Below are 24,247 nucleotides of genomic sequence, written 5' to 3' on the forward strand. Positions count from 1 at the left end.
CTTCTGAGAATTGACTTCTACTTTGTTAATGAAACCTGATATTATAAACAAAAACTTTTTGAGCAGACCATCTCGTGAAGAGTTGCTCTTGTTTTAAAATCTATTCATTAAAATTCAATCTTTAAAATAATCTACACATAACATTTTGATTCTGAAATTTAAGGCTTTTTCACACTGTTTAGGCCAGTGGTAGGATAATGCCTAATAACAATATCAATGAACATATATGAACATTTAAAACATTTTTTGTCTCTTTGTGAAATCATGTGAAGTGAAATTCATCTAAATTCCTCAAGTATTTCAGTCTGAACTCTTAACGTTTGTCATTTTATTGTATCTACTGGTACACATTACAAATGCTACAATATACTAGAATATTTCCATTTTAATTTCTTTTAATTGCAGCCTTGGTCATCATGATTAATAGCATAAACAGCAAAATGGTTCTGTATCATTAATACTTTCTGCAATGTTCCAATATTGTGGTCCTAATTTTGTTGTCATATTAAATTTGAAAATATTCAATTACAGAAGCATCACTAACTCACATGATGATAATAAACATATATATTTGTTTGCAGTTAAGTACAAAGTTACACAATAAGATATTTGTGTTGTGCCCACCACAGATGTAAAATCCTGATGTTTAGCATTATAAGCCTCCAGGCTTACCACTTAGCAAATTTTGATAGCATGTACTATACATCATTATTAGAAAGTATGTAGTTTACACTAGTCTGATTGTTAAAATGAGGAAAGTGTCTTGGTTTAAACAATATGCAGGGTAAACCATTAATCAATAACTTTTTGCCATCATAATGTTGGGTGTGTTGATCATTAACATAATTACTGACATATCTGTCTGCTAGAACACTGCTGTTCTTAAAGAAGGCTAAGTCTACAGACATGCTAGACAACAGTTACAAGAAATACTTTATTGTGATGAATAATTTCCTTAAGTTGGGTGTTCTACTTTATCTATTTTAATATTTTTGGTTGAAATCCCAATAATGTTTCCCTAAGTTCAACCAGTTTAAGCAGACTTAGGTTAGCACTGAAACTACACATTAAACTAACAAAGCGAGATAAATTTCCTAATGTTAATTATAATTAAAGAAACTCAAATTATTTTATAAGTGCTATTCCCTAATATAAATGTTGAAACGAAAGAAAAATTCTTCATATATTAGATATGAAGAACATAAACCAACAGCTTGCTATTCAGAATTACGTAGCTTACTATTATATCAAAGCTTTGCATATCTAACATTACGAACTAGCAGATATTGGATATTAACTAAAATTCATTACAATAAAATCTCTGTTTTTTATAAAAACCATCTAGGTAAGACTATCATTTTTTGGATGAATTGGAAATAACTTAGTCTATTTTATTGTCTTTTCTTTTCGAGAAGTCATTATTAGTAAATCTTTTAAAACAAAGATATGCCGTAATGGCAGGTTGTTGATAATGGAAACTAAGTTTCACATGTGGTAGTAACAATGCATGTCTATCTATATGAATACTTCTGCAAGAAAAAATTTCCCCTAAAAGTTACTTTTATATGACATGGGTGAAAGTGGATAAAAACAAAACCTCAAATCTTAAGACATTTTTTACACATAATGAAAAGATAAAGAATTATAATGTAAGTTTTAAGACAATTAGTAAAAAAACTATGAAAGATAGCAACCTCATAATATTTATGGACCTTTTAAATGATTTGTGATCAAGTGAAGTTGAACTTAGCATACAAATTTTGCTTACCTAGGAAGTCTGCAGTAAAGAAACTGTTCAGTATATGGTTAATAGCATAAGTAGGATATATAAAAATACTTGTTAAAAAACAGATAACAATATTCATAAAATGAACAAATGGTTTTTTGGTAAATTTATATTCCTTTAAATCAAATTAATAGGCTAGTTTTTTTTAGATAATCACTGATTAACTAAGAGCTGAGTCATTATTAGAAATTGCAAAAAGTGTTAATACCCATACCTGCCATTCTGAGACAAATTTTTATTTCAAGTGGGTTTCTTGTCATCAAGAAAAACATTTTTCAGTTTTGTATACTTTGTATGAATAGAGGTCAACAAAAAATAATGAAATACACTGTTTTATCAACCTAATATTTTGGGTTTTTCTTTATTACGTAACTTTGTTTTTATGACAAGTTTTATTGCAAGATATCTTTATGTGATTTCCCCTCCAATGTACAGTTTATGATATATGCATTTTATATTCCTAACTTAGAATTATGTAACTCTGTCATAACTTCTCATGTCTTACTACAAATAATGTAACTAGTTATGCTCTGGTTGACAAAGTTTGAACACAAGCTCGAGCATTAAGACATCATAACACCATTTCATTAATTACTCAAATTTTTAATATCAGATCTCACATATACTGCAGCAAATCAGCTATATTGAATACATTTTAGACTTTGATAAGACCATAACTAAATATGGCATATTGGGCCAGTGACAGCATGGGTTTGAAAAAACATCTGCTCATGCACTTTTATGAAAAACTTAAACATGGATTGTAAGTATATACGAAAGCAAAATTATAGCAAGTTAGAGACCTAACATCACTTAGTTGATTACAAACAGGCAATCAAATCAATAACTACATAGTCCAAGCAGGCAATTTACTTCAATGAACAGAATCAATTTTTCTTTTCACATTGCATGTAAATACACACATAGACACACACACACACACATGCAATAATAGCTTCTAGGCAAGGATCTCTGCTTACAAGTTCATTTAATTTTCCATAGAAAGATAAAAAGTGCATTTCAGTCAAAGTTTTTCTAGGACCATCACATCAGAATTCTTTTATAAACCCTTCACTCATTCTTCAATTGAACAAGGTCAGAATCAACATTCACAAGTTACTACCTCCAGAGTTACAATTAAAGATAACCTCTCTTAATGATGATCATGATGATAAGCATATTTAGATGGTTACACTTAATATTCTCATTCAAATAATAACCTCAGAAAAAGGTGTCACTAATCCCACACAGGTTGTCAAAATCAAATATATCCCACATTCAAATGGTTGCAGTTAACAATTATCACATATAGATCACTACAACCAAAGCTAACTCCACTCAAATTATTACAATCAATAATAATCACATCCAAGTGGTTAATAGTTAATAATTATCACACCTAGGTGATTACAATCAATAATAATCATATCCAGATGGTTATAATCAATAATAATAGCACCCAGGTGTTTACAATTTACAATTACAATGCGCAGATGGTTAATATCAATAATTATCACACCTAGGAGGTTACAGTTACAGACAACTCCACTCAACTGCTCATAATTCTAAACCACTCAAATGAACAAAAAAATGTCCATTGACAACTAATGCGTCCATTCTAGCAAGTATTCTCTCAGAGGTCCAGGAAGTGGAAGTTTACTAAGATTTGGTGCCACTTTATAGCAAAGAGCACTGTAGATGCTTAGTCGAGAGATCTGTTTTAGAGTCCGGGGCTGGGTGTAAAATTGTCGCACCTGGGAAGCAACCAATCGTCTCATTGGTACAAGAGCAGTCTGGGTGTGGAGGATCTTCAGACAACTGTAGAGCTCTCTATGATTCATACTGTAGTAATAAAGCCATAATAGCTTCGAAAACCTCTGTTCAACATCTGCAAGGAGTTCTTCCTTACGAATTATTAGCTGGATGTAGTAATACAATACCTAAAAAAGGTAACATACATTTATTTCTATACTCCAAATTATTATGTATACTTTGACTACAAAACCATAAAGCAAAAACAAAGTCTGTGACTGTTACCCTGCAGCCAGAGGACTACTAACAGTTACAATGGAATATAGTAATGTCGTAGATATGAAAATTCTAGAACTTAAATAATAATAACAAATTAAATATTTACAACATATATACAAGCAGTGTCACTTTTCTGATTTGGTATTATTATTCCTCTTATCGTGGTGCAAGAATATTTTAACAAGTGTAATTACAACACATTGCAGTCATCATCAAGCTACAAAATTCCAGGACCCACCATCTTTCTAACCAAAAAATCTTACTGTTCTACACGAATCCAGAGACATGCCTCATTTATAAGAATAAAATGTGTATTCACTTCAACCGTTAGAGTTGCTTCACAGTTATGGAATAGAAATATTATGATAAACTGGAGTTACTTTAAAATGTAAAAGCATGCAGATACATAACATCATTTAATTAAAACAGTAGTGAGTTTTGAATTGCACAATCTATTTCCAGATGTGTTAAAAACATATCACACTGCTTTACTGTACTTACTGTAAATAAAAATCTAACATTTTCTAATAATAAAAATGTATTTCCAATAGGTAATTACCTCCTCTCACTGAAAGCGATATTGATCCTGGTTTGTTCTCAAAGCATTGTTCACAAAATTTTTGCTAACAGTTCACCAGTCTTTTATACCCCTTCATTTTCATACCATTTCAGAATATATGCTGATTATGTGACTACTCTCAACCAATTATACTCTGCCATCTATACTAGTGTGACTAGCTCTTTCTACTATCCTAGCACAATCCTCACTTTTGAGAATTGGCAGGTAAAAACTAGAAACATTGACATATTAGTGGGGAGAAAGGGTCTTAAGTGGATAATGGGTGGTAAGTACCTACTGGAAACACATTTTCAGTGCAAGAAAATATTAACTTCTGAAATGGTATTACCTCCTCTCACCCAAAGCTAAAGTCCCACATTGCAAAGGCAGAGGAGCTGGTGAAGCCATGACAATACTCAATCAAACAAAGAGCAGCCATGTTGAAAGAACAGTCAGATCCTTTTTTTTTTATATGATGTATATCAATGAGATAAGATAAAAAAATAATATGTTGACTTACCCCAGTCAAAGGCAAACACAACACATGCATCAAAACACAACAGCAAAAGGCAATACCTACATAGGAAGACACAGCTAGGTTGTGCAAATAATTTGTAACAAATGTATTGAGTTGTTCACATACTAGCCTGAATGATCTCCAAAGGATGGTGGTTTTAAGCAGTTAGATACAGATGACAAATTTTGTGTGAAGATGGTGACCATCCCTGGCCATGCCACAATACACCAACTGTATGCATTGACAAACTCAAGAAATGAGAATAATAGGTGATAGATAGATCATGGGAAACAGAGGAATTACATGGAAAGAACAGTCGGGAAGGAGAATAATGAAAGGACACAGTATGAGCTATATAACTTCACAGAGAATGAACTGGGCAATGTAGCTGATTCATATCTGAACAGGAGTACAGGCAGCTAGTGTCCTTAGAAGGAAGACCTGATTTGGATGGATAATACAAGAAAAATAGTAAATGATGTAAAAACATTAACAGCATAAATATTGAAACAATGATGACTGCATGCCAGGAAGATGAGAAAATAGGGAAAGATGGTACAAGGAATAGAATGCAGTGGGTTCAAAGGGAGAATAAGACAGGGTAGAAAGGACAACATTGGCAAACTGAAGGGATGTGGCAAATGAACTGAAGGAAAAGAACAAAAAAGGAGGAAAACAACTGAAGAAGGAAAGACTTTCCAAAAGTGAAAGAACAGAAGGTGTTCAACAGGGCAGCTAAAACAAACAACAGTTGAAACACAAAAACCTTGATCAAACAAGCAGGAAGAACAGGAACAGATGAGGAACAGAAGAATGGGATGGTCAGAAGCCATGGCAAGTAGCCAAAACTCTGAAGTAAGATCAATGCCACTGGTGTCTAGACAAAAAGGAGGTGCAAATGCTATGGACAAAAAAAGACACTACATGAGGGGTGAGTCCCTTAACTGAGGCAAGAGACTGGACAAAAGTCACACATGGAGGAGGAGTTTGGTGACATTGGGATGATATACATCTTACTGTATTGGTCAGAGGAGCGATCAAGACAGAGGGAAGGGCAGAGGCTGCTGCTCCACTAAAGGCTAGAGCAGATGGAACCACATCTGAATGAACCAATCAATACAGAGTAACCAGCAGAACATGACAAGGGGTGATCTCGAAAAGGGAAATGACTCAAAACAGGAGTCTGATTGGAGGGTAAGCATAAATGTAAATATTCATCTCTCCAATCTTAACTGAAAGCATCCACCCCTAAAGCTGAAAGAACTGAAATCCAGAAGGAAGAAAGGATTCCAGTGACAGAGATGCCAACTATTTCAAATAACTGAGCTTAATGATTGTAGACAGAGCCCTTTCAGTTTTAGTCCTTTTAGATTTGCCAGAAACAAGACAATCTGGTGAATGATCTTCTTTTCTATCTTGTGAACAATCGCATTGGTGTTTCTATGCTGTTTAGAAAAAGAGAAATACCCATCTAAGCGAGCACTGATTGGCTGACAAGCACTGATGACATAACTATGGATTCCCCCACGTACCCAGTATGGAGAAGCACTGCACTCAAAATATTGGTAGATGTCAGAGATACAAATATTTTTTATTATTTCAAGCACAAACATGATTATTGCAAGTAGCCATTTTGGATTATGTCTTTTATTTATTATCAAAATTTATTTGTATCTCACTAGAAATTTTCTTTTCATCCCTTTCAAGCCATGGGGGAACAATTTATCACTTTATTGTATAGACCTATATAATATATAATAATTTGGGAGTTGCAACAAGTCGTAATATTTGTCTGTATGAGCGTATAGTTATAATGTATACACCAAAATCATAATGATTACGCTCAAATCGTAATGGTTGGCATCTCTGCAGTGAGTGGCAAATGCATTATATGTGTGTGTGTTTAGAATACACCCACAGATATACCAGAAATGCCAGAATCATCATGTCATGGTCAGTAACCTAGTACAGGAGATTCAGTCTGAAAATATGGAGATTTGAACTTGTTTCCTCCGTGCTTAGTGTTATAGCTGACAACAGTGGAATTGTCAGAACAAACCATAAATACCCACCCAACAGAACTTGAAGGCCTTTGTGTCTGCCTGTTCCATACACAGGAACTGAAATAGATAAGGTTGGGCTCAACCGAGACAGAAATTTAAGAGAACCCCTAAATGAATAAGATACTATGTGGGGGTAATAAAAAACTTCTCCAACTTGATAAAAAAAACCCACATGAGAAGCTCCTAGAAGAAGTAAGCATGTATGAATGACTGACTGGGCATGGAAAAAGGCAAGAAATAATGGTTTGTACAAAGACTGGATGAATGAAGTTGCTATGATAAAAGAGTACATAATGCACAAAACACATATGGAGTGGAAGAAAAACTGAATCACAATGTCCAGATCTGGAAGACAGAACCCTCACAGATGAACAGAACAAAATGACAAGACACTGGAGGAACTGATATATAAAGATAGGAATCTGTCACATCAAACTTGGTCATCCAAAGTCCTGAGGGGAAAACTTAGTGAAGTGTCTCCAGATAGAAGTAAAATTGCAGTTTAGTAGGCCCATTCAATAGCCCCCTCATGTAGGAAGTGTCAAACAGACTGAGCAAGATGACTGGACAAGGTACAATCTTGAAAAGGAGGGAAAGAGATCTGGGGAGTGGACAGAAGGGGAGCAAAACTGAAGGAAGAAACCTCTTGGAAAGAACTAATGGAACTGTTGTGAAATATACCCAAAATGACATAAACTAAACATACTTATAGAAAGCACTTAAAATATACTAACAAACTAACAAAACACTGAAATTTATAGTCAACAAAGTACATAAAAATAACAAACCTGCAAAACTATAAAATTCAACCTAAGACAGAACAATAAGGGAAATAAAGTTCAAGCCCACTAAAGGAACTTAAAAGATAAAAGACCCTTAGATATCAAACATGTAAGTGCATACAAAGAACTTTATAAGACAAAGGGCATAAAAGTAATACCTACCCTGAAGAACATGAGAATAAAGCACACCCAGTAAACAATAACTAATTTTGACTCAAATATAATTCCTAATTAGATGCTACTAGAAGTAAAGAAAAAGGAACTTACAAACTAAATAACATAAACATTGAAAAGAAGTAAAAATAACAAACCAACACACCCACAAAATTAGCTGTAGGTACAATTATCCAAACAGTAACAACTGTGCAAAACCAATACACATACCAAAAATTAAACAATGTAATAATCAAACTCTTAAAGCAAATTTAAACTAAAAGTTACTTAGATGGTAGAAAAATCATAAAAATCTAACTTATCAAATACTGAGTAGAAAAACCATGTAGGGTATAATTTATTGAGTGCAGAAATTAGGTAGTTCTACATAACCACGTACAAATTTGTTAAAAGTGGGAATACCTACATCCAGCAAGGAATACACTCTGAAAAATACCAAAGATCTTCTGGGAAAGGAAAAAAAACAAAACATAACCTAACAGATTACATGGAAGGGATATAAAATGTAGAATGTGTTGTAGAAAGCAACTTCCATACAGTAGTTATACCCTTATCACAAAAAGTTATAATGTAAAAAGAATAAATTGTCTACCAAATGTAAAATACAAAGTTGCAACTTGTTGCAAACTAAAACCTGTGCTTCCCCAGCAGACATCGTTAACCTTGAGATCTAGGTACACGTCACAACCACTGTCTGCTAACTCAAAAAATTCATCATCTGTCATATGAATAAATTATAATTCAGAAAAAAGAAATATTTCTAATACAAATAAGTAGAAACAGTTAAAATCAAATACAAGGTGAAACTTAAAGTTGAAATCAATACAAATCTGCGATTAAGCATGGTCATGAAAATTTACCAGCCTTATTGGAACATCTCAATTCTGTAGACAAAAAAAGAATCCACTTCAACATGGAAAAAGAGGAACAAAACAGTCAATCATTTCTTGACATACTCATCAGCAAACAAGCAATACAAATAACCAGAACTGTATACAGAAAACTCACCTAACTCGGACAGATACCTACACTTCCAGTCCTATCATCCAACCTCAAGAAAATGTGGCATAATCCAATGCCTAAACAAGGGAGCAGAAAACATTTGTAATAAGACATCCATCAAAGCAGAATGCCAAAAGATTGTAAACAAAATGGTTACACCTCCTCCTTCATCAAAAACTCCTTGAAGAAGACCATGACAGAAAGAAAAGATCAGAAAGTTATCATCATTTACCTACCATACCTACAACATTTCAGTGAGAAACTCAAATGCATAGCCAAAAAATTCAACGTCTGGTGGAAATCCTACAATACCTTAAAGTCCATTCTGGTAAGAAACAGAGACTTACCAAAGAGAATCTCAAAAATGTCATCTATGAAATTCCATGTTCCTGCAATGACACATACGTTGGACAAACAGAAAGAAAACTTGCGACAAGAATAAAAAAACAAAGATAGTACAAGACTCAAAAACACAAAATTCAGCCATTGCAGAGCACATCACATCAACTGAACAGAGAATAAACTGGAAAAAAACTAGAATCATTGGCACAGACAAATTTTGGAAGACAAAAATCAAAGAATTGTTTTATATTAACACTACTAAACCTTCACTAAACAGAGATTTTGGATTAGAGGTGAGTAACCTGTGGATGCCATTAGTTGAATCTACAGGAAATCTCTCCTCCAATCAGGAACAGCGATAATCCAACCAATCATAACATTCTCTCCACAATCCACCAGGACACTATAAAAGACCGACAACACCTACGCACACACACTGACTTGACGACGAAAGGCAGAAGACTTTCGAAACGTCATCCTATACACTCGTGTTTCCACAACAGGCAGCTGCTGTTCATACTACAAAGTTTCATCTTCAAGCATAATCAAAATTTTAGTCACATGGGGAATGAGTTTTTTTGGGTTTTTTTCAATGCTCAGAGGGCAAACCAGTATCAAGATAGCTTTGGTTGAAAAGAGGTAGTGTTGTTTCAGAAATAATCCTATTCCTATATACTGGAGGTCAATGTTATGTAATTTAAGTGTTTGCTTTGAAAAGTCAAAATGGTGAATGACATGTAAAATGAAATAATAAAATTATTAGAATGCAATGCCCAATTCACTGTTTACTATGATTTGAAAATCTATTTCACTGCTGCAGTCTGGATCATTTGTTATTCTTTTTTGGCTGCATAATGACTTTGACTATCACCACAATAAACTATTACTGTTACTGAATAATATTTCAGTGGTCTCTAAAGAGCTGAAAGGGAAAAAAAACAACACTACCGAAACATTGAGGCTTAGCAACAGAAGCAAAATTTTCACCCAGGCTTAATATAACATCAAGATCATCTCATCATCCTTATACTCCATAAGTTGATAATCCATGAAATAACAGTGTAATTGATGTGAATATTGAAATAATGTTGTATTTCCATATTCAATCTCTTAGTATCTGATTATCTACATCTCTATCTTGTCTGGAGAATCAAAACTTTTCAACACAACCTAGATGTTTTGGTTCATGAAATACAATTAAACTCTCTAAAGCCAAAGTTTCAGGCTATAATTACAAAGAAAAAGTAGATAACTGAACACCACATACACCATTCAAATTATCAAACAAAATGGTGCACACAAACTTCATTACTATCAAACCTAATGTGACATTATTGCCAAGAATGTTGAATAAAATGGTAAAGTGTAAGAAAAATTAATTCTATATTTAAGTAATCTCTTTACATGTTAGTCAATGGTAATTATTATAATTCACACAGTTCAAGTAATGAATTAGGAATTACAAGCTTGGGTTGAGAAAACAGAATTGCCTTGTCAAATTCAACTTGCAAATAGTTAAAGTTGAAATGTTTCATTTGTTTATATTTTAAAATATCTTGCTAAAAATAGTTTGAACATGATAGCTCTGCAGCACTCATGACTATCATATTCAACTATAATTTTTTACAGACTTCCCAGGCCCAGATATTGAACATACAATTTTCAGAACACATAACCACCACACTGCAAAGTTTTAGTAAATAAAAACCAGTTACTCCAATTCACTTTTTACAATAATTTTAAAAAATTTCCTTTTAAAATTATTAGAATATATTTTCTGAAAGCTTTCTGAATAAAGATAACTGAATGCCTTCAGAATAAAAATTTTCCTATACTTAAAATGCATTTCTAATAAACACCTTCATACACAGGATTGCTATGTTTCCTGCATATTTGCATCAGAGACTTGTATGCCACTAGTCTTCAGTTAACTCTCACCTAAATTCATATTTGATGCAAACTGTGTCAGTGTGAGATGACATCATCATGCGAAAAAAACTTTCCACTTGTAAGAGGACAGAGAACCTTCATACACAATAAACCCCCCCTCCCTAAGTACCCACACTAAAGGTAACTTCATTCTTAGATGAAGCACAATTAAAAAAAAAAAAAAAAAGGACATACAAGAAGTGTGGAGGTCATGTGGGAATATGTATAGAGGTAAATACCAGTTGAGAATATTGTAAGTATTGAAAAATGTTAGGTTTCAAAATGATAGCTCACCTCTTCATACATAACTGTTAGAATCTTTTGTTGAAAATAGTGGAAGAACTTTATGCAAACTTTAAACGTATCTAAGCTTCCTTCAAAAAGAGCTTAATGTAAATGACCATGGATTGTGATGTCTAATAAAAGAAGATCCATAGAGGCACACTTGTAGGAGACTATATATCGTCTTAGTCAAAAATGAAATGGGAGAGGAAAAAGAGGAAAAAAAGCATTACAAGGATAATCAAAATTCAAATATGTCCAACTGAATAATTGATGATTTATATACAAAAGTTTTACAAACTTACAAACAACACTGAGTCTTACATCAGGTCTAGAACTGAATATATTATCAACATTCCAGGTCCACAAGTCTTACCAAGGAAGATATTGAATGTCCTCATAGAAATAACAACATCCAAGGCAATTAACTGAAGTTGAATGGTTGTAATGTTTGAAATCTATTAATGTTCCTGGTCAAATTCTGTAGTTTTCTCATTAATAGGTATTAATCACAATTACATATTCCTAGGCCTATAGCATACTGATTGTAGCTGTTCAATAACACTAATCTTGTCTCTTGGCACATTAGTTTTTACATATCAGTCAGGGTAGACTCTAGAACATTCAGAAAAGTTTGAGACAATATCATCAATTCGCTAATATTACAAACACACCTAGTACATTGTTGATTCAAGAACCTTCTACAAATTTTGAGAAGAGGAAGGAATTAATCTGTATATAGTCAACAATATACATCAGTTGAAAAAAAGAAAACTATAATGAAACAAGCTTATGTACTAAAACTATAATGGTAAATCTATTACACCTACTTCTCACTATACTGCACTAAGCGCAAATGGTGAGGAGTTTTCAAGGTCTGCGACTCCAACAGGTAGGAACTGGTAAATGGAAATATCTCCCACACTTCACTTGAAAAAGAAGGTGTGTGAAGAAATTGCACTCAAGAGACCAGGAGAAGTGCCCAGATCCCCGCCAGACCAACTGCCAGAAAATTGTAATGAGTGATCACAAAACCATATCTTCATAGTCTAGGCCTCCAATGTGTTAGAAATACCACAAAAAACCTCTGTGCAAAGAAATGAAACCCAAGGATTATTACAAATAGCAGTTGTGGGAGACGTATTTGGTAAGAGAGCAACCAGATTCACCAGAGGAGGAAACAAGTAAGGAAGTACTGAATGGAAAACAAATTGTGAATCAAAATACATCTTAGAATAGTTGGTATGGGTATTAGTAGGAGGTGTTGCAGTTGGATGTTAGGTTATTAATCAGTTTAGGCATAAAGGTGTTCCTTTGTATTGGTTTAATTTTGGTTTTAGTTGCTGTATAAGTAGGGCTTCTTTGATTTTAAACAAATGCAAAGTCAAAGAAGCCCTATTTATACAGCAACTAAAACCAATATAAAGGATACTAATTAATAACCTAACATCCAACTGCAACGCCTCTTACAACCCCATACCCATTTATACTCTCGTCCCAAAGACATGTGTCCAGCAATGGTTACTTGCAAACTCTTTCTTAACCTGAAGATGACCTAGGAAGGTTGAAACGTTTTCTCCTTATCAATAAAAGTGTTAATACCTACACCAGCCATTCTGAGATACATTTTTATTTCAAGTGGGTTTCTTGTCATCAAGAAATTGTGAATCAATGGAATAAAAAGAGAATAAACCTTTCCAGAAAACACTGCTCTGCAGAACCATGAGGAGTTTCAATCAGAAGGTAAAGTAGTGAGATTTAATGTATAAGGGTGGTGAAAGACTTGTTACATGATGATGCCATCATATACCAGTGTAGTTCATGTTAAACACATGAAAGTAGGTGGGAGTTAGCTGAAAGCCAGTGGTATGCAAATATCTTGAGCAGATGCATGTTAAATATAACAATGCTGTGTGAAGAGGGAATGTACTGTTTCAGAAATTAGAATTCTGTATATTAATGTTAATTTTTCAGCCAGTAAAAAAGTAATACTTTTTTTTAGTCAAACTGGCAATTAAAATGCATTTCATCTACACTGCAACAAAGCTTTTACAGGAATATGTCATGAACTATATCACATGCACAGTAACATCAACTGGAAAAGTCTAATTCCAGTTTTGCTACGAAATAGAAACAAGAAGCAAATATTAAAGTACCATTAGTGAAATAATTTAAACTTGTTCCTTTGAAAATAGAAACAGTTGAAAAAAAATAAAGTAAGCTGTTCTTACTTGGTTGGATGATTTTTTCAGGAAGACAGAACTTTGAGAGTGACATATCATTGGTTCAGTGCTGGAGATACTTATATTTGGATTTGCTCCATACTGTAATAGTGTCAATGTCAGATCATAAACATAATTCAGGTCCACAGGCATGCGAGCATTCTGGACCATGTCCATCAAAGCTAGAAGAATGTGTTGAGTTCTTTGTGAAAACCGCACATTAGGATCTAGCCCATGTTGCAAGAGAACTACTAACAGCTGACGAATGAAGGCAAAAGCATTGGCTTTATCCTCTTCTCGATTCAAAGTAATATACTCACTGGCAGTGAAGACTAGGACATGAAGAGGAGTCAAGTTACTACGAGAAGTGCAGTTAGGGTTAGCACCATACTTACATAGGAGACGCACCGAGTTCAGATAGAATACTTTTTTAGTATGAGTAAGACAATGAAGAGGATCTTTGTTAATTAATGGCACAAGGCACACCATAAGAGGTGCAGAGCCATCCCTTCCCACACAATTAGGATTTCCCCCATGCTGGAGCAACATATCTAGGAGTTCATATCTAAACTCCCAGTCTCTAACATGTCGAAGAACACATGCAAGAGCACTGTTTCCCTGGTGATTAATGCTCAGACTACATCCATTTCGGATGAGAAACCTAACCATGTGAAGCATATCCCACTTATTCCAAGGTTGAGGTTCATGATCATAACCATATCTGGATTCTTCTAAAGCATACCTCACAATAAGTGCATGTAAGGGTGTATTTCCTAGACTATCAGGCTCATTTATCAACTCCCTACAACCTCTTTCCAACAGAACTTTAATAGTAGCTAAGGTTTCCTCTGCAGATTTCTTGCCCAATAACAAAAGAACATGTAGCACTGTCATCTGCTGGGTAGAAGTTCTAACAGTGACATCTGCTCCATTGTCAAGAAGCAGGCACAAAAAAGACAAATCTTGCAAAGCAGCTTGATGGATAGGATAATACTCATCATAACACTGATTGATCTCCTCGTGACGATCATTCACTAAATTAGTAGCACACATATAGGCACCCCTTTCACAAGATAAATGCAATAAGGGTCGTTTTTGTTGCCATGGTAGCCATGTATCCTCTCCTTGAGAAGCAAGCATGTCTAATACAGCATAATGATCACCATCTATGGCAAAATATTCTGCAGACTGTAGCCTATCTGATGAATGGTCAGCAAACACAGAACCATGCAAGAGTACATTTCGAAGTTCACAGTTTACATTATGGGGGCCAGGAAAACACATGCGAGCTTCAAGGTCTATTCTTGCTCCATGTTTCAGAAGCAACTCTACAATTTCTACAGAACCATGAAGTGCTGCTATATGTAAGGGAAAACTGCATACTCCACGGTTCACATCACATCCTCTGTTTAATATCCATTTAACCAGCTCCACACGGTGTAGGCCAACAGCTCGCTGAAGAAGGTTGTACCCATCTGGCCCTGTGACTGACAAAATGTTTTCTCCCTGAAAAAAGGAATCTTTTTAATGTATGAATTTTACACTATATAAATGAGTATGCTACACATTCAGCCATTTGTTTAATGAAATAGGTATTTTTGTTATAAAAATAAGTAAAATACAATAGCCAACTTTTTTCAGAAAAAGCTAGAAATAATAAGTAATCAAACTCATATAAAGCTCATTCAAATCTTGATATTTTAAACTTTTTGTTATCACTGAGAAGAACTAGAGTAAGTGTGCATAAGATGAGGTATGAAGAAGTGCACTACCTAAATATACTATTAAAATGACAAACAAAGTCGAACACTGTCAAATATATTTACAAAATAAGGGTTTCGCTCTACACAAAAATTAAATTCCCTTAAGTTGTTTGTACAAGTTCACAGAACAATTTTCATCAATAAAACAAACTTCATTATGTATACACAAATTTTGTTCTGTTGAAAATGAAGAGGCATTATGAAATCTAGTGAGCATTATGAAATACAGAAACACATTTCAATTAAATTTAAACCACATATATCACTGAGCCAAAAGAATTATTCTTCTTTTGAATGAAATTCTTTAAAAACATCGTTGGTAAAAGCAATCAAAGAAAATTGTGAGCATGCCACCTTTAAATGAAAATCAAGAATATTTTCATATAACTGTAATAAACATCTTTAGTGATGTACATGTTTTGTGAAATTATAATTCACAAATTTCAGAGACATTGTAAAAAAAGATAGAGGAAAAAAAATGTATTTAACTAAAAGACTATTTAAGAGAGATTTCAATTATAGTTGAAATTAATCAAAACTTGATAAATCTTCAAAATACATGGACATCTAATAAAGGTTTTCCAAAATATCTGGTAATAAGCACACAATATTTAGATGGGCGAAATTATTACACGAAATAAGTGTGATGAAAAATAATTAGTTCAACACACATTAGAAATTAATTTAAACTGACCAAGATAAAGTAACTATCTCAAAAATAGACACATGGGATAGCAAAATTATGTTGCTTTGATCTTCACATTTCACATTTTACATTTGGCAAATCCTTGAAAATTATGACTGGTGGTTGTTGAAAGATGCAAGATTTTCTGGTTTTTTCCCTGTTAGTTTATACCAATATTACAAGCATATCTCATGTGAACTATCAACTAAGATAATTTTCTAACATGAAAATATATTTCTTATAGATACTCAGCTCCACACATAAAGGCTATTTTCCTCATGCATCTCCCTGATGATTTGCATTTCACTAGCCTTGAGCTAATTTCTACATAAATTCACATTTCTATATCAGAACTGGCCCATAGACCCAATAATTGTTGAGGCCTGCACTAGCTAAAAAGAAAGCAATAGAGAGAGGGAAAGCAAATGTATGGCTATCATTAAATGCTGCTTAAATACTGCATAGTATAGCAAGCATTAACATTTTGATTTATTGATTTCTTAGCATGTATTTGTGTTCCTACAGCTTCTTCCAACATGTACTGTAAATTACAAACATATTAATCATTTTAACACATACTTTATAAGTTTTTGTTAAAAGCTTACAGTGTTTATCATATCTATAAATGTGTTAATCATTTCTTAACTTTTTTACACTGATAATGAACTAAACCAATTCTGAAATGCATGCAATTTAAAGCTTTTTCATAGTACCATGATCCTCAAGTTTCTTATAACACATTTTCAATTTATAAATCATTTTAATCTTTGCAAAAATGTCATCTTGTATCATCACAAGTTTTCTTGCCAATAAGAGATGCACTATTTTTTTTGTGCTTGGTATAAATTTGTTCTTACTGAATTATATATTATCTATCACAGAATGTGACAAAGATCTTTACTTGCTTTATCAGTGAGCATGTAAGAACTATTTTTAAGGAAAAAAATAATCCATTTAGTTTTAGCAGTTTTGTTAAAACACACAGAAAGAAAGCTGCTGTGGTTCAAAATGTATCATATATGCAACATTGCATGAAATGTGTAACAAATGATAGATTTTGATGTACAGTGGTTTAGGATTAAGAAATAACTTAATCCTAAATATTTGTACCTGAAAATGTCTTAAAAACAAAACAAGCTGAAATATGAAAATTTATCTCATGAGAATAAAAAATTTGTCAAATGTTATGTAAATAACTACTATATAAATAACTTTGGGAACATGGCACTGTGTTGGCAAAATTTTCTTGAGGCTCACCCACATGAAAGCCTTCCTCACAATAAATATTCTGCATAATAAGAAATGCATTCCAAGAAAAACAGTTTTCTGAACATCTGAATCATTCAATTTTGCACATGTTTGATAAATCCTTTTCTTTTTTAAACTATCAGAAATAAAATGTACAATATTAGATATTAGTCTTCAGTCTTAATCTCTGAATTAAAGTTAACATTTTCCTGAACTAAAAAATGTATTTCTGATAAATACCTCCTCTCACAAAAAGCTTCAACTTATAATGCCCTCTACTAGTGCACATGTTTCTTCATCACTAGCATTATACTCCCATTTTTTGCTGCATATTAATATGTAAATAATTATGAGCAATCCTCTACCAATAGGAGTGCAAGACTATCCCTACCATAACTATCTCCTTCTCTAATCTTCAAGACTGATCAAATTACAGCAAACCAGACCAGAAGTTGGAAAGATGGGTGAGAAAACGAAGAGAGGCAAGTATCTATATAATGAAAATAGTTTTTTCAGTTTAGGAACATATTAACTTCCAATATGATATCTTACTTCTTCTCACTTCTAAGTTTAGTAACGTGTAACCAAAAAGAGAAAAAATATGGAGGGGTCAAATGATAAAAATTTACAGAAATAATGAGACCTACTGATGTAGAGTGTCTAAAGCATGATAGACTGTAAATGGGAGTTTGACCTCAACCAACATATGAGGGCATCTGGAAATGTATATAAGGTATGCAATAGGGAGAGGACCCTCTAGCTTTCACCTCAAAAATGGATATGGCTCTAACAGTAGCTCCTGGAATGAGAACCCATCTCTAGATCGTGCATCACCAACACCAGATCAACCAGAAACTGACACATGGTAGATAACTGGAAGGAGGAGAACCCAGGCAGGTGTTCATCTCCAGTAGCAATGGGAATTTTGTCCAATTCATAGAAAGAGGAGTGAGTACACAGCCACACCAAAGCAGAAAGTCATGGATATCATCCAGCTACAATCAACACCCAATCCAGTGGAAACTGACATTCATATGATGTTAGGAAAAATTACTACAGTTTGGGGTTGCATCTCCAGTCCAAGGTCTGGCAGCATTGGAAATTTATTGTCTAGTCCACCATAGGAGGAAGAAACCAGCCAAACATATGTTGCTGGACAATCTCCAACCAACTCCCAATCTTAAGGAAACAACATCTGGCAGACAGTATGAAGAATGATGCCTTAGTTAAAGGGGCTAACTGCAATATATAGTGGAGAGCTTCATCCAACACCTAGCAGCATCTGAAATTATACATCAGATATGGGTAGTAATCCCTGTTTGCTTTACTCATGTCAGTCCATGAGCATACAGTCTGGAAGAAACGTATTTATAAAGTAACACTCTATTGAGAGATACTTAGGAGCAGTCCTGTAGAACACCCCATCTTAACAGAGTGTATAACATGAATATGTGACATTTATGATATTGTATTTTGATGCATAGAAGACACTCTGATGGAGATGATCAAAGATTACCTGGAGGCATTTAGAATTGTACAGCAAGTCAGCAGTAGGAAGAGCTTCACTGTCACGGTCATCTAGCATGGTATGTGGTCAAACAGTGTGGATATAAGATCAAGTATACCTGGTCAATAGGCAATAAAGTTTCCTACAAAGAAAAAAAAAAGTACCTATTACCCACAGATAAACAATTACAGCACTGATGATATCCAAGGATGGAATGTGCAATTAGAGTAAGGTCACAGACCTGAAGGGAAGGAAACATTAAAAAAGGTGGCAATCATAAGAAGAAAGGGAAGAAAAATGCCATGTGAATTAACTGGTAAATTACACCCAGAAAGGTAATGAGAAAAAAGTCACAGGAAGGTATTTCATGGAAGAAAGAAACAGACTTGAGAACATGTATGTAACACAACATTTCACACACCATCAAAAAGCCCTGACTGCATAAAGGAAGCAGATGGAATTGGAACAGTTAAAGGTAAGAAAAGGAGGTAGGGAGAACTACCCTCTGAAGCATCTGAAGTCTTGGGCATAAAGAAACAATGAGAAAGATGAAAATAAAAATGTGGCAAACATCCATCCATCATAAACACATCAGAAAAACAATATTTACACACCAAGAGCACAAACAGGTACTACAAATGATGTATAAGACTACCACAGAAACATTATAGATAACCATCACCATCTGGCCTCTAGAAGCCCACAGGAAGTGAAAGAAAGTCCAAAGAACAGCAGGACATTCCAATACTGATAAAGAGAAAAGACTAAAAAAAAAGACCATCAACCTAAAACCTCCTAAGTGTCAAGAAACATCTCGCTAACCAGAAAAAAAAGCATCCATAAAAGGTGGTATTCCAGAAGAAGAGGAACACCAACAGTAGTATTGCTGAGATTCAACTACCAGTCAAATGTGGTCTGTAAGGAAGGAGAGGGGTAAAAGAAGCACTTAAGGAATTCTAAACAAGGCTCCATTGGTCTATCAAAATGCAATGAAGATGACTCAGTAGGGTGTAACCAAGAGGAATTAAGGTTTTGAAAGAATCCCACATCTCCCAAAAGGGAGAAAGCCTCTTGCACAAATAGAAAAGGATAGAATGAGATGCAGCATATCAGACTTCCCATTTCTCACAAGAAAGTACAGCATATAGGTCCCAATGGAGGAAGGGGTGCAAAAACACCCCAAAATGAGCCAAAATATGATGCAAATTAGAGAAACAATTGCTCCATTCTGTCAAAACAACTCACCATGACAGTGTCTTGAAGAAGAAATTGAGGACATAGAAACAAGTCATCTTGTAAAGAAATCAGAAGCAGTCATATGTCCACAGAAATGTGGAAACACAGTCCCCTAGAATGAATCAGGTGGGCAAACAATGGGAATACAAGGAGGAAGAGAAGGAAATGGGAAAGTGAGGTATTGGAAGAGATGAACATACATAAAGAACAAAACTTACTGAAACAACTTTCAGAACCCATGGACTGACTGCCTATGGCCTCCAAATGAGAGCAAATTGAAGAAGTCTGGCCTCAATCAGCTCCAACACCCACTTAAGAGAGAATTGACACTAATGCTTTGAGACCTAATAATGAAGTTGAAACAATGATAACTGAAAGCATGAATATCCATAGTACATGGGGATCAAGACATTCCAACCCTCAAATGTTTCCCAAAAATGACTTAAATAAATCCCAATATCTATGGAAGGTGAAAACACTAAAATCAAGCAGGCTTGTCTCCAAAAAGAGCATAGGTAGAACACAGAAAATGAGAGATAAGGGTTAGACATCACATACCTGAATAATCAAATCCACAAAAGAGAAAAAAAAGGGCCCCAAAATGACATACAACCAATAGGCATATTTAGGAGGGAGAAAAAGGTTGATGAAACTGAAAACTTCCTGGCTGATGAAAACTGTGATAGAGCAAATTATCAGAGAGGTTTGCTGCATAATCATTTATATGTTTGTATGCAAAACTAAGTGGGAGTATCAAGGCTATTAGTGAATATGTGCTGACAGTATGAGTTGAGAAATCTCTTTATGAGGGGTGGCAAGATATTGTTGAAGTAATGAATATTCAGAAGTAGAAAGAAAAACACATCTACAGTAATTATACTCATTCATTACGTCAGCTGTACAACACCAAATAATGTTTCCTCAAACAATTCTTAAGGTTAGTTTAAGAAATGAAGAACTTTGACACAGCTAAAGCAGTGCTACATTTTCTAGCATGATAGTAGGCTTATGTATAGTTGGGAGTAGTGTCAGTACAAAATGGGATGACCTCAATGTTTTTTTCATATTTTAAGAAGAAAAAAAAAAAAGCTCACTTCATCTCTTTGTCTGCACTAACACCCTAACATCATTGTTTACCTTTTACTTCAAGAAATATTATATAATACAAGACCTTGCATTATTAAGCGGTGCATATTATTATTAACTGCATATACATTTATATCTACAATACGAGTATAATTAAGAAAATGCTTTCAAGAAACTGTGATATACATATATACCATAAAAAATAACATTTCAATTTTGAAAACATTTTAGATTTGAAAGAACACAGAACTTATTATCAATACACTTATTACAAATAAAAGTTTACATTAGAAAAGCTACACTATCTATCACTGACACAATCAATATTTGTTTACATTAGAAAAGCTACACTATCTATCACTGACACAATCAATATTTGTACCTTTGGTATTTGTGACAAACGAGCTTCGATTCCAATCCAATCAATATCAGATGGATGAACTTCTCGGAGCTCCTCCAGAATTTCTAGAAGAACTTGTCGAGTAGCTTCAGAAGTACCAGAAGAAAGAAGGTGGCCTCCTGTCTGGAAGAAGCTACTTATTGCTGCACCCATTCTTCTCAGCATTCCAGGAGCACAACAGCCTCTTGCACCTTCCTCTGCCCGCCTCCTTCTGTGCAGCAATTCAGGGGCACAGCAGGCTCTTGCCCCCTCTTCTACTTGCCTGGACTCCAAGGTTTATAGAGAAATAACTCTATATTTAACCAGTCATAGGCTTTGGGGCAAGTCAACTTGACTGTATCTTGAAATGGTTTAGAAGTACTGGAAAGTATGATGGTGTCAGCATCATAGAGACAGCTGATTAACAAAAGACAATGGTATTGACCATCAAACACTACTTTTTGGACTTTCTGATAAATTTTTCGTTGGCTCAAATGCACAGAAACAATATTCAACTTCCTGCTAAACAGTCTCTGTAGCTGTGATGGCTTACAGTGTTTGAAGAACAACAGTACTAAATTATACATGCAATAACAATTAATTTCATCTATTGTCCATGCTTGCACTTAATTATTTTGACAAGTTTTTCTTTTGTCTTCTACCATCCAATATAACACAAAATTAAAGATCCAGAAGACATATTTACATTTATATTTCTGTTATATGTTTTTATTTTATTTTTCACAATCTTTAAACAAATTATCAGTAATTTTATTAATATTTTAAATCATGTACAACAACATGAGCTTTCAAGACCTGAAGTTATGATGATGTAGGATGACTATGACTACCAAATGAAAATAAAACAAAATGTCCTTCACCCTCTTCAGAAACCAGATGACACATTAACAGATGTTTTTTCAAGATGACTGTATTATCAACTCCTAAGGATCACATGCATCCTGTTACAAAAAAAAAAATTATATATAATTCTTTCACATATCACCCAAAAAATATCTTATTATTTCTTATCCATGTGCTTCAAAACAAACTTTATACACTTTTGTAACAAATTTAAAATGAAGCATTGCTCTTAAGCTTTAAGAAACTGATATTTTCAATCAATATAGGGTTTTCCCCACCATCACATTTTTTCACAACATTAATTTTGAGTAAAACATACTGACACTCAAAATTTTAATACCTATCATTTAAAATTAATAAACTTGAAGAAATAAAAATTACCATATATGTTATGTATGTGAATAACACAGACAGCACCTACCATATCATACTCTCCTGATGCTGGTTAATATCTGCAATTGCTACTTCTCACTGGCACAAATGATTATTGCAATATGCTCTACTAATATACCTAGTATTACATATAGTTACATTTTCAGCTGAAAACAAGAATCACTACAAGTTTTGTACCTGTAATCCTCCTAGACTGTGACTTGACACAGTAGATAATGGTTATCTTGAAATGGTGCCTCTACTTCAACTACCATCAAACAACTGCTGCACTTTCTTCACAGAAAATCTTATTAACAGATAACCACTATCCAATAATGCATTCTCCAGTGAGATTAAGTAACCATTTTAACAAACTTAAATTGTGACAAAATAACTCACAATACTGGTACAAGTTTAAAGAAATCTTTAGTTATAAAAGACCCTTAAAACTATATAATGCTTTGTACGGAACTAAAATACTTAAAACTGTGTATATAAACAAATAAATAAATAAAAATAATTTAATATCTAATTATTGTATCTGATAAACTATTGAAATCAATTTAAACATTATAACTGTGCTTACTTAACAGTATATATGTACATCACAAAGCATTTCAAAATAACTGAAAAAATTACAATTATTGCCAGAACATTACACAACTATTTTTATTTCCTTTATGTTCTCTTATAAAAACTAAATAATAATGGTTTTATTTACAAAAAACAACTTTACACATTTTAATTTGGTCCAAAAAAGCATTTTAAGATCTATTTTCAAAATCTTTCTTAAATAGCCAATATCATAAGTTTGCAATGATTTTATGAATTTATCATGATTTTCATTGTTAAATTGTTATTTAAATTTAACTTGGAATGCACACAGAGTAATTTTCAAACTTCTACTAAATGACAGTAATTAAACTACTACCATAAAAAGAACCCAGTCATACAGGTACTTAATAGTAAATCAAAGGTAAAGCAGACAAAATAATCTACTAAATTTATAAACAAAAATCTGAATTATAAAACATATATTACACATAATAGATTACATTAAATCTACATATGGATTATTTTTGTAACAACCTAACTATATTTTGAATATATTTTACTTCAGATTTCAAACTTTCTATAACTTTATTTCTATAGAATTTTAAGAATTTAGTTATCTATAAGAGCGCTCAGATAATGGTAAACTTAGGCCTTCAGATAGCAACATTTCTCCACAGTACTTGAGCCTTAAATTATCACTTTTTTCTTAGAGTACTATTGGAATAAAAATGAGTGGAAAGTGATCTCCACCTTCCCATGAGGACAAAGTGTTTCATTGGCTAAACTTATAGAAACAATTTCTTTGTCTCCTGACTGTCTCTTGCATGTATTTGAACCAGGATTTGATAAATCAGTCTTATCCA

General features: G+C 33.5%; 1 protein-coding gene across 6 annotated transcripts in view; it reads right to left on the minus strand.

Annotated features, from left to right (window-relative positions):
* Nucleotides 1-2,368: 2,368 nt before the first annotated feature.
* The window catches only part of LOC143257539 (uncharacterized), a 33,710-nt gene continuing 11,831 nt past the window's right edge, over nt 2,369-24,247 (minus strand). For 4 of the 6 annotated variants that reach the window (XM_076516347.1, XM_076516349.1, XM_076516348.1 and 1 more), the window contains 3 exons: nt 21,597-22,555; nt 13,699-15,195; nt 2,369-3,726 (listed from right to left, as the gene is read on the minus strand). In XM_076516347.1, the coding sequence (XP_076372462.1) occupies nt 3,391-3,726; nt 13,699-15,195; nt 21,597-21,779 (2,016 nt within the window). In that variant the 5' untranslated portion in view covers nt 21,780-22,555 and the 3' untranslated portion in view covers nt 2,369-3,390. Of the gene's footprint in view, nt 3,727-13,698; nt 15,196-18,901; nt 19,035-21,596; nt 22,556-24,247 lie in introns of all 6 variants that reach the window. The other 2 variants (XM_076516351.1, XM_076516352.1) reach the window with 1 other exon arrangement.

The sequence above is a fragment of the Tachypleus tridentatus genome, chromosome 7 (assembly GCF_004210375.1).
Source record: "Tachypleus tridentatus isolate NWPU-2018 chromosome 7, ASM421037v1, whole genome shotgun sequence".
Classification (NCBI taxonomy): Eukaryota; Metazoa; Arthropoda; class Merostomata; order Xiphosura; family Limulidae; genus Tachypleus; species Tachypleus tridentatus.